The 12,281-nt window shown below is 44.7% G+C and overlaps 1 protein-coding gene across 6 annotated transcripts in view; it reads left to right on the top strand.

The window, feature by feature from the left end:
• Positions 1 to 12,281, top strand: part of IL6ST (interleukin 6 cytokine family signal transducer) — a 477,893-nt gene that overhangs the window by 225,934 nt on the left and 239,678 nt on the right. For all 6 annotated transcript variants that reach the window (XM_069222264.1, XM_069222292.1, XM_069222274.1 and 3 more), the window contains one exon: positions 742 to 924. In XM_069222264.1, the coding sequence (XP_069078365.1) occupies positions 742 to 924 (183 nt within the window). The remainder of the gene's footprint in view (positions 1 to 741; positions 925 to 12,281) is intronic.

Below are 12,281 nucleotides of genomic sequence, written 5' to 3'. Positions count from 1 at the left end.
CAACAGTTAACTTTCGTCAGGATTTAAATATGGGAATTCTATAGAAATAATGATAGTAAATGAGAAGTCTGTGCAGTTACCTAATTTTCAAAATATATGGTCACGGACACATATATTCATAAGTCCGAATCATTTCCTAATAATGTTTACAGCCCAAGTACTGCACAGGGCGTTTAGAAGCAGGCATTCCAGACTGCTTGCATGATTCAGAGCAGTATTATGGTTGCCACATTTGTTGGAATAGAAAGTAGGACTTCGGCTTGGCCAGGTGTAACACAGGCCCCTGTGGCGCAAAGGGGACCCTCAACCTTTCAAGGAGCCCCCATTCAGCCCAATGCTAAAAAGTATCTCTGAGCTTATCACTTTCTGCAGGGTGGCCCCATCATTTGGGTTACGTCACTGACCTTGGCTCACTGAGTGCATAAGGGCGACCACATATTTTGTACTGTAAATGTTTGTACTGTGTGTGCTGACAACATAAAATGGCTATTTCCTGGCTCCGCTGCTACTCACGGGGTTTTGTTCTCAGTAAACCCTGTGACATGCAGATCACTTACTGAGTATTCATATAATCTAATCAGTTAATGCACTCTTCTCCCCTCTTAAAATACCAATTTGAATACCGGAGACCAAACATCATAAAAAATGAATGTTCAGCTGACAAAATGCCTTTTTGTTAATTTTGTGACTTTTATCGTTCCCAGTGTACTCTGCTAATTACGTGCCACTTGTCTTTTGTAGGACTTCGTCCAGTAAAGAATGTTCGCGCTTATCCCAAGGACAAGCAGCTTTGGGTAGAGTGGACTTCCCCCAATGCATCTGTGAAGGCGTATGTGATTGAGTGGTGTATAAAGTCAGACAAAATTCCCTGTACCATACAGTGGCAAAAAGAACCTAGTACTTCACGCGGAGCTTTTTTAAGGGGTAAATTTTAAGTTTCGAAGGGTTCATTTGAACTAAATGTGTTTCAGTTGGGATTTTAAAAAATGCTTACCTACCAAGTGCGCTTTTTCTAGAGGAATAACCACAAAGTTGAGAGCAAAGCTTACGGTTGATTTAGCACTGTTTGCCTTGATATTTTTCCTGTCCAATACTGTTTCACAGAGAATTAAAACAATATCTATCCTTTTTAATTTACTTTGCAGGTTTGAATGATAAAGGCGTTGCAATACCAGTGTAATATTCATAGCACACTATATGAATCAGATTTTAATATCTTACCCCACTTATTATGTGAATGCTCCTTCTTTTGCTTCTGGGCATTTTGAATAAGTTCTCTTCATGCACAACTCCTCCCATATTCCCCCTCTAGTTGAACCCAGAATATAATTAAGCGGAAGGACAATCTGACTGTGGAATCTATGCTGTTTGTTTATTAACATTGTGACAAAAAGGAACAGGTACTGGGTATAGTGTTTTGGAGGACCACACATGCAGGTTTTTCTTCAAAGTATAAGTTTCAGTTTTGTAGGGTCTCGTGATCCCTACCCATAACTGACAATGCACCAAGACAAAGGCTTGATTACTCATGCAAACACAGTTTGCCAGATGCAGTACCTTTCATGGAAATTAGACTTTCGAATCACAATTACTGTTTAAAGTTATCTCCTCCATTCCTTGTGAATCAAACCATTGACTTGCTATTTTCTCAGTGTAGGAAAGTACCCTCTTCTTGGCATGGTTACTCCCACTTTTTGCCTGCTATCAGTGTGTTTTGACTGTGTTCACTGGCACCCTGCTAACCAGGACCCAGGTGACTGTGCTCTCTTCTCTAAATTTGATTGTCCCTGATTTTGTACACCCCACAATTGGCATACTGGTGCCCCCATGTAAGTCCCTAGTATATGGTACCCACGGCATTGGGGCACCCAGAGGTTGTCCATGGGCTTCTAAGGAAGAAGAGACTTCACCGCCTAGGCCCAAAAAAGCGTTGCCGTTCTACCTTGATCTTACACAAGAGTTCCAGGTGGATAACCAACTCTTTGTGGGCTGTGTGGGAGAAAAGAAAGGTCTGGCCATGCAGAAACAGCCATATCCAGATGAGTCGTACTCTGTTTTAAGATCTGCTATGCACTGGCCAAAATGTAACCTGAGGGCTTGGAAGCTCCTTCCACCAGAGCTAAAGCTGTGACCACTGCATTTGCATGCAGGCTTTCTGTCCTGGACATCTGTCAGGCAGAGACGTGGGCATCTGTGCACCTTTATCAAACAGTGCTGCCTGGACAGTCAGGTCCGTAAGGATGGGCACTTTGCCCTTTCGGTCCTGCAGGACTTTCTTGTCTGAAACTGGTTCACAGACCCATGTCTGTGGATGGTATTGCTTGGGTATCTATTCACAGGTAAGGAATCTGCAGCTAGAAGTCTCTATGAGATGGACAAGTTACTTACCTTCGGTAATGCCTTATCTGGTAGAGACTATATCTAGCTGCAGATTCCTTACGACCCACCCATCCTCCCCTCGCTGCGAACAGATTTCTGGAGTAGGGACTTCCCTTTCAGGGTCCTAATTTTGACATACCAGTGGTCAGTGTTCTTCATGGTGCCGTGCTTCTGGCATGGAAAGTCATGAAAAGAAACTGTTGTTGATGCGCTTGGGTGGCGATTATTTGCAAACCGCGACTTCATTTTCGGCGTGGACAATGGAGAAAGCAGACAAGTTTACCTGATCGACACCACCTACAGGCATACAGGGTACTGCTCATGAAAAATCTTCTGAATTCAGTTTGATGCCTGGAAATAATTCACAGGTAAGGAATGTGCAATTAGATATAGTCTCTGCCTTATAAGACTTTACCCGAAATTAGGTAACTTGTCTATTAATCTGCTAATATTGGTTAATTTCTAAATAATCATGGACCTCCAGGTTAAGAACCGCTGACCTAGCTTGTTCTCCACAGATATGAAGATCTGTCGGTCAAATATAGAATTAATGGGCAGGCTATAGGAGTGTACATTTTCCCTTCCAACAAATGGACTTTGCATGTGACACCGTGGAAATGGCCACTTTCCTCATGATTACTTCAAGTAGAAATCAAGTCTGGCTAAAGTTATTGTTTGCTCTGTAGTATTATTTGTATGGACTCTTCTGTATTTGCCACAGTGCAGCTATAGGAATATGATAAGTAGTGCTTTATTAGGATTTGAACTTTGACCCAGTTCACATTACATTTCGGCACCAGGTGGCGTACTCCTTCAGAAGTCTAGAGACATTTTCCAGAGATACAACTAACTACTCTTGCTCAAGGAGCACTACTAAGGGTTTACTGAGATGTTTCAGTGGGGTGGATCTTAACAGTTAACACTGTCTTCAGGGTTAAGTGTAAGACTCCATCCACCCTGCAAGATACAAAGACCTAACAAGAGAACATCATGTCAGGTTCCAGACATCTCGTCTATTGGGAGTCTGGCTGTTCTTAAATAGGGTCAGTGGTCATACATGCTCCTCCTCCTCCTCCTCACCTCTGATTAAGCTTAGTCCCTGTCCCCTCCTTGTGTTTCCTTTCTGTGGCTGAAGAAGTTTATTGGGTGTTCATAGCCATGCCCCAATAAAATGTGTGTCCCTCTCTATTCTCCTGCTGTTAAGAAGGAAACTGCCTGTGGGGTATATAGTAGCCTGCTCTGAAATGTTCCTTGGTCTGGACCCAGTACTCTCGTAGTGGAAGAAAAGTTACTGTGTACAGACAATTACGTCAAAAACTGGTTCCTAACCCGTCCATTCTCTGTTTATCAACCGCAGGAACTACCTAGGCACAGATGTCTGCATCCCATTTCTCATGTTGGCAAAAATTTGAGAGGCATAGTGTGTGTCTATTTGGGACCTGTGGGCAGACCCTTTTGCCTCCCCCCTCACCCAGAAAGACCCTTGCATCAACTGTGGGTGTCATCATACCCCTGCAGGAGTTACAGCTCCGTAGCAGTGATGCAAGGACTGAGGTACTGGGTTTTTCAGAACCGGTACTGATCCGGTAACCCAGCGGTGCCAGGGTACACCCAAAGACCTCAGGTACTTTCCTGATTCAGACTACAGAAACTCAGAGTCTTCTAGGTGAAGTCAAAGATCGAATTTATTGGCTGCAACCAATTGACAAGTGTCCTAGAAGTACAACAGCACGATTTGTATGTTCTCAGGAGACTGTGTGTCAATGCAAAATCAGGTTTCCTTATATACAGTTTTTTAAGCTTCAGGCAAACATTCTTAACATTTTGGTTGGTCATTCACATGTTTTCACTACAAAGGAAAAACCAGTGTCATGATGAAACCTCATATTTCATGTCATCCAGCCCATAATAAAATACCCGGCAAGGCCTAGAATTTCACATCAGATAAGTGTGGACCCCCAATAAAAACGGGCACCTCCCCCTCGTAAAGTAAGAAGAAGGAAAGAGCAGGTGCAGGTGTGAGCAAGTTAGACAGGGTGTGTGAGCGATAATAAGGGTTTTATGGCCTGGTGTGCCTTGATGCTATCTGATTCGGCCACTGGGAGAGGGACTGACCAAACAGGTTTGGCCTGAGGCAATGGTTCCAGCTTGCCCAGGTCAGAGAAAAGTCAATCAAGGTGTACGTGTCCTTGGAATTAAATCTGACTGTATTATAAGCCTATGTGAGGGCAACTTTTAAAAATGGCTGCCGTGTATAAAATGGGAGCCACGAGTGCAGGACGAAAATGGCGATTTTGAGGTGAAAACGCTGCTGGAATTGAGCGAAAATGCTCATGCTTAGTGTACTAGTCATTATCGGTCTTTTGATACTAAAATCGTACTGCTGTGGCAAAGTAAATTACATGGGTCCAGAATTTTTAGAACCACAGGACACAAAAAAAAACACTCCTGGGCCTCAGTGGAGTAGGAAGGCCACAATGTGACAGATTTCCTTTCAGAGGTCAGACCTTTTTAATAATTGGACAGGAGAGGTAAAACCCCCAGGTGCTTTTATTTCATTGCTTTCTTTCTTGCAATGCTGGCCATCGTCAAATATCATGAAGTTCCAGAGACACCACCACCTTGAAGTATAAACCACTCAACATTTTAGACTTATGAAACTGATCCAGTGGTACCCACAGGTCCATTGCTAGCTCCATTCGGGAACCTAAAAGGCTACTTTTTGAATTATTGTAAGAGTGGAATGTCCCTCTGGTGGTCGTGGTGTAGGATTGGATGACTCTTGTGCATTGGCACAGTAAAGTCTTATTGCTACTTTGCCAGTGAACTCTAGGTGGTCAAAATCGCCTCAACAACCTCCTGAGCCCATTTACTCCTCATAAATAGTCCCTTTTGTTCTCCATCACCTATCTCACAGCGGCCAGTTTTGGCAGTGTCAGTGTTTAGGAACTTGCAGGCATTAGGCTAATTCTGTTATAGGTTTAAGCCATAAATGGTAAAAGGAGAATAAAGCTGTGTGTGTGTGTGCCATCAAGCAGACTAAACCAGCTTCCATCATTTGCAAACTGCAAGATTATCACAATTGCACAGAACTTATCCTCCCCCAAGAATAGGCCTATGATGTGCATTTTGGTCTTCACAGGTCCATCTACCCATAATATTCTATTATGCCTTCCTTTTGTAGTGTATGCCAACATTCCACAACGTGTCTTCCCGCTTTACCAAACCTGGCACTTCAAATATTTACTCTGGTTGTGGCCAGTACATCCTCAATGCTGGGTTTACCCATTATCTTAACAGTTCACTTCAGTTTCAACCTTAATCAGGCTTAGTAGGTTTTAGCCATTTTATGCCTTTCTTGGAAACCACAGTACTGGCACAGAAGTCTAAAATAATCATTCTGGGATAGCAGGCAGAACATTCATAACTATCTATTCTCCAGTATTGGGGTATCTTTCATAGATTCACATGCTTGAATCATTCCCCGTCGTCGAAGTGGGAGTCCCACAGTACATAGAAAGCAATAATAGAGAAAAAAACTTTTTTTTTTTCTTTTCATTGAAGTCAATAGGAAAAAACACATTCAATTGTAGAACAATCAGCCTCTTTATAAAGAGCCCAAAATTCAGCCAATCAGGCGTGACCACCCCTTTAGAACCCTCAGCACAGAGGCTCAGTCTCTCAGATTTTCTACCGCACGTCGTGTGTAAGGGAGTCTCCCTGAGCTCTGCTCAGTTTTCTATCTCTTCAAGAGAAATCTTTGGACATTTTCACTTGACTTTTTCTACAGAAGTTTTTTCCATCATGTCTACAAGAAAAGGTCTGTTTAGGCCTTGTGGGACCTGTGGCAAATTGAGACTTCACTGTGAAGATCCTCACAAAGAATGTATCTATTGCTTACATCCAGAGCATAAGGTCAAGGACTGTAAGATCTGCAGGACCTTTCCCAACAAGACTCTGAGGGACAGAGAAGCAAGGCTCCTACTTTGGCTCCAGAAAAGAAAGGCAAGGGAAGCTCTTTCTGAAGAGGAGAGTGACACTTCAGTGACCTCAAAGAAAAGGAAGAGGTCTGTGTAGAGCATATCCCCTACAAGCAGTAAGTCAGCTAAGAAGCTGCATGCATTTAAGGACAAGCCGGGGGATCTACCTTCAACATCCAAGGTAGCATGTGGCAAGGTTCACTCAGAGCCATCCACACCTGCTTCTTCTTCAAAGAAGCTTAAAAAGCCTTCAAGCTCACTGCCTCCGTCGACGTCCAAAAAATCGACACCGTCGACGAGCGCTCCGTCGACGACAGGTCTTCCTTCGACGCCGACTACAGTGACGGCCACGTTTACAGCTCCTCCATCACCGATGATAGTAACTTCGTCTCCGCTGTCATCTACGACGATAACATCGGTGAGTCTGAAGTATGGTCCGTCGTCGTCGCACACTTTGAAAATCACAAAGAAGCCGTCGACGGGTAAGAAGCTGAAATCCTTGCCGTCGACGCATTCTTCGACGAGAAAATTCAGAAGATCACCGACGAAAATACCGACGACGCACCTGACGACGACAACCCCGTCGACGGATGACGTAGCGATATTGACTTCGTCGACGAGACCTTCGTCGACACTGGCAGCACTGATAGCAACTACACCGACGACGGCTCCGTCGACGCCTGCGCCGTCGACGCCTGCACCGTCGACGAGTGCTCCGTCGACGGCAGCTCCGTCGACGACTCATTATCCTCACTCTCGAACATCTCCTTACCTACCGCAAAGAATTTTACCTGTGAAGAGCAAGTCTTCCTTATTGCTGCCATCACATACATCGCCCAGCAAGGTTACACCAATTCCTCCGCAGCATCTATTTGCTGATGACGATGACGACGGTGATGGTTATTCTGATGACGGCTTTTTTCCAGTGGCACGTAGTCCATCCGAACTACGTATTAAGTGCCAAGAGGAGGAGGATCTTCAGCCCTATTCGGACCAGCAGGATCAAGGGCATTTCCAACAACAAGAGCAGACATTACAGATGCCGGTCTCGTTGATAAACAACCTTCAACAAATGATGCAGGACTATTATTCGAGATTTCCTCCAGCTGGTTCTTCTACACCGGTACAACCTCCACAGACACCAGTGTCCACTCCGGCTAGAGCTTCAGAATTTCCGGACCCTACCACAGCACCTCCATCGGTTCAGGGTATTGCTTCACCTTCATCCGAGGAGGAACAGGAAGAAGGGGAAATACAGGACTCGGATTCTCTCATTCCGGAGTGGGATGAGTATCAAATCCAAACTCCATCTCCGTCTACACCACCGCCAGTGGACTCTCCACCGCAGGACATTGGGGGTTTCCATAGTGTCATGGAAAGAGCTGCGAAAAGATTCCAGCTGCCGATTACTTCGAAACAATCAGATTGCTTTCTTTATGACTTTAAAGAAGACACTAGGAAATCGGTAAGAGCCATTCCCATTGTTGATTTCATTTGGGAAGAGGGCCTAAAAGTCATGCAGACTCCGTCTTCCATTCCTGCAGTCTTACCGAGACTAGAGAAGAAGTATAAGGCACCAGACAACTCCCCAGCATGTTTGATCAGCCATCCTAAACCGGATTCGGTTATTTCGCAAGCAGCTCAGAGGAGGTCCAGGAATCCATCGGTATCTCTGACTGCCCCCCCCCCCCCAGACAAGGAAGGACGTCGTTTAGACTCCATAGGCAAGACATTTTCAACTATGGCTGCCACCACGGTTAGAGCAGCTAACTCTCTAGCAATACTGGGGAGATACGATCGCCAGATGTGGTCTGACATGTCACAATTCATAGATATGTTGCCTGAGAGCAGTAGAGTAGAAGCTCATAGAATTCTGCAAGAAGGGGAAAAGATTTCGGCTGAAATCATAGACTCTGCCATTGATGTTTCCTCCACAGGATTTCGACAGTTGGCCGGGGCGGCTGTGCTCAGACGCCAGGGGTGGCTTAAGGCTACCTCTTTTAGGCCTGAAGTTCAATTGAAGGTTCTGGACATGCGTATGATGGCGAGCTTTTGTTTGGCAAACATGTTGATGATGCATTGCAGTCTATTAAGGCAGACACTGAAACAGCCAGATCACTTGCAACGCTTCAGTACAAAAGGCAACCCTTTCGGGGAGCGAGAGGGAGAGGAACCTTTTCATATAGAGGAGGCTCTCAACAATATCGTCATTACTCCTCTTACCAAGGTCAATTTCGTTCAACCTTCGGCCAGCAACAACCGCATTCCTTTCGTCAGCAATCATCAGCTCGCTTCAGACAACAAACGAGAGGAAAGTCTGCCTTCAGGGCCAAAGATACAGCAAGAAAACAGTGACCCTCATCAAGTGTCTGCACCCAGCCCCTATATCAACACTCTTATAGGGGGCACAATTTCCAAATTTCTACACTAATGGTCCAGAATAACTACAGACAAATGGGTATTGGATATTATCAATCGGGGGCATACATTAGAATTCAGCCAACCTCCCCCTCAAGTACCACCAAGAGGTCCCCCGCCAGCCCATCTCAACAAGCTTATGGAACAGATTGCTATCTTAATGAGGAAGGGAGCGATAGAGGTCGTACCAAGGAGCCAGAGGGGAACAGGTTTTTACTCCAGTTTTTTCCTTATCCGGAAGAAGACCGGAGACTGGAGGCCTATTCTAGATCTTCGTTTGCTCAACAAATACCTCAAGAAACAATCTTTTCGCATGATCTCTCTTCAAGACGTTCTGCACCTACTCAACCAAGGGGATTTTATGACATTGTTAGATCTTCAGGACGCATATTTCCACATTCCCATTCACCCCAATCATCGGAAATTCTTGCGGTTCAGGGTTGCAGGCATTCATTACCAGTTCAGAGTGCTGCCTTTTGGCCTCAGGTCGGCTCCAAGAGTGTTCACCAAGGTTTTGGCGCCAGTGGCGGCCCACCTCAGACAATTAGGGGTACAGGTGTTCCCGTACTTAGACGACTGGCTAATAAAGGCACGTACAGCATCGAAGGCTGCCAGAGACACGGAGACCTGTCTCTCCCTTTTCGGAACTCTGGGCTTGACAGTCAACTATCCCAAGTCTCACCTAGAGCCCACTCAGAACATCACGTTTCTAGGAGCCATCTTAGACACTCTACAAGCGAAAGCCTTTGCTTCACAGGACAGGCGAAAGAAACTTCGAGACTTAGCAGCACGTCTCAGCAAAAGAAGGTCCGTTTCAGTGCGGACTTACAAGTCTTTTCTAGGGATGCTATCGTCTTGCATTCCGTTGATAAGGAACTGTCGTCTGCACATGAGGACTCTTCAACAACAATTAGACAATCAATGGAAACAGATAGAAGGCTCTTTCGACAAGGTAATTGGAATAACCCCTTCAGCGAAACAGCCTTTCAGGTGGTGGAAGGAAACTCCCCTCGTCTCAAACGGACTGCCATTTCTGAAGGACAGGACCATGCACGTAGTAACAACAGATGCATCCCTAGAGGGATGGGGTGCTCATTTACAGGATCTCTCCGTGAGGGGAAAATGGTCCACTCAAGAATCGACTCTCCACATAAATGTATTAGAGTTAAGAGCGGTTGCTTTGGCACTCAAATCCTTCCTCACGAACATCAGAGATTCTTCAGTTTTGATAAGGATGGACAACACCACGGTCATGCATTACATCAACAAGCAGGGAGGCACAAGTTCTCGGGCATTATCACTGGAGGCGCAGAAGCTGTGGCATTGGGCAATTCAGCATCGAATCTCCATCAGAGCAGAACATCTCCCAGGGATCACCAACACCTGGGCAGATGCCCTGAGCAGGAGTCGAACCAGCTGCCACGAGTGGGAACTCAATCAGTCAGTTCTCGACAGTCTCTTTCGTCGTTGGGGCAAACCCAGTCTAGATCTGTTCGCGACCAGAGACAACAAGAAATGCCAACACTTCGCAAGCTGGCGACCGCAGAGAGGATCAAAGGGGAATGCGTTTTTGATCAAATGGTCAGGGATTTATGCATACGCTTTTCCCCCGCTTCCACTCATCTCGAGACTTCTGCAAAAAATGAAGAGGGAACAATGCAGGATTCTACTAATCGCTCCCAGATGGCCACGCCAGTTCTGGTTCACAGAACTTCTGTTACTTTCGGAACAACCTCACATTCGGCTGAAGGCAATACCGGATTTGTTGACAATGAGCCAGGGTCAGGTTCGTCATCCCAACCCGACATCTCTTCGTTTATCAGCCTGGCTCCTCAATTCTATGAATTCGATGGATTAAATATTCCTCCGGATTGCAGAGAGGTGCTTGCCTGTGCCAGAGCTCAGTCTACAAACCAAACATACAAGTTCAAGTGGAAGAGGTTTTGCTTATGGTGCTCAGCTTCCAACATCCATCCTCTAAGGTCATCTCCTGAACAAATTTTGCCGTATTTATTGCATTTGGCTAAATCTGGTCTTTCACATTCATCGATTAGGGTGCATCTGGCTGCCATATCCCGTTTCCGACGGACGTCTCAGTCACCTTCACTATGGTCCTCCAGAATAATAAAACAATTTCTAAAAGGTTTATTTAGGATGTTTCCACCAATTCATCGTCCTGCACCGCAATGGCATTTGAACATTGTGCTCTCCCAATTAATGAAACATCCGTTCGAACCTATTCATAGAGTGGATCTCAAGTTCGTTTCTTTTAAAACAGCCCTTCTTCTAGCCTTGACATCGGCAAAGAGAGTCAGCGATATCCAGGCCTTCACAATTTCTCCACCTTTCCTTCAATTCAAGCCAGAGGTGGTCATTTTGAGAACAAATCCAAAGTTTATACCTAAAGTTCCATCATCTTTTCACCTAAATGAACCGGTGGTTCTCGGGACATTTTTTCCAAATCCACAAACGGCAGTGGAACGAGCTCTACACTCTTTAGACATTAAACGCTGTTTAAAATTTTATATTCAAAGGACAAGCGGCTTCCGTAAATCTGAACAATTATTTATCAGCTATGGAAACATCAATAAGGGTAAAGCCGTTACTAAACAGAGTATAGCGCGCTGGATCTCTTCCGCCATACAATTGTGCCACCAGTTGGCAGGGAAGCCATTAACATCCAGTGTCAGAGCGCATTCCACTAGAGCGGTATCCACTTCAACAGCTCTGTTCGCCGGAGTCCCTCAGAACCAGATCTGCAGGGCGGCAACATGGACACGTGCTCACACTTTCACCCAGCATTACTGCCTAGAAGCTACTGACAAGGTGGATGCTGCAGTAGGACAAGCGTTATTGAGTAATTTATTTGCATAAGGTGAGCCAATAACCTCTTACCCTCCTTTCTCTGTGTTTTGTTTGATGAATAATGTAAAATATATAGTGTCATGTGGGTGGATATAGGTATATGTATTTTATATGTATATATTTATATATATATATATATATATATATATATATATATATATATATATATATATAGTTTGTATAGCTAATATGGCTAGCACTTAATTTGCAATTGTTAATTGCCTATATAGAGTCAGATAGCATGCATTATACTTAGGCATACTATTGGTGTTACAGGAATCAAACTTTTGTTCTTACTGCTGGCTCTTCTGATTCAAGCATGTGAATCTATGAAAGATACCCCAATACTGGAGAAGAAAATGAGTTACTTACCTGTAACTGTGGTTCTCCAGTATTGGTATCTTTCATAGATTCACATGCGACCCACCCTCCTCCCCAGAGGGGCTCACCTCTTTTTGTTTTTTTTCCTGTAATCTCTAGTGCGGAGAAATCTGAGAGACTGAGCCTCTGTGCTGAGGGTTCTAAAGGGGTGGTCACGCCTGATTGGCTGAATTTTGGGCTCTTTATAAAGAGGCTGATTATTCTACAATTGAATGTGTTTTTTCCTATTGACTTCAATGAAAAAATAAAAATTAAAAA

The sequence above is a fragment of the Pleurodeles waltl genome, chromosome 1_1 (genome assembly GCF_031143425.1).
Source record: "Pleurodeles waltl isolate 20211129_DDA chromosome 1_1, aPleWal1.hap1.20221129, whole genome shotgun sequence".
Lineage (NCBI taxonomy): Eukaryota > Metazoa > Chordata > Amphibia > Caudata > Salamandridae > Pleurodeles > Pleurodeles waltl.
This window is presented reverse-complemented; position numbering and strand designations above follow the sequence as displayed.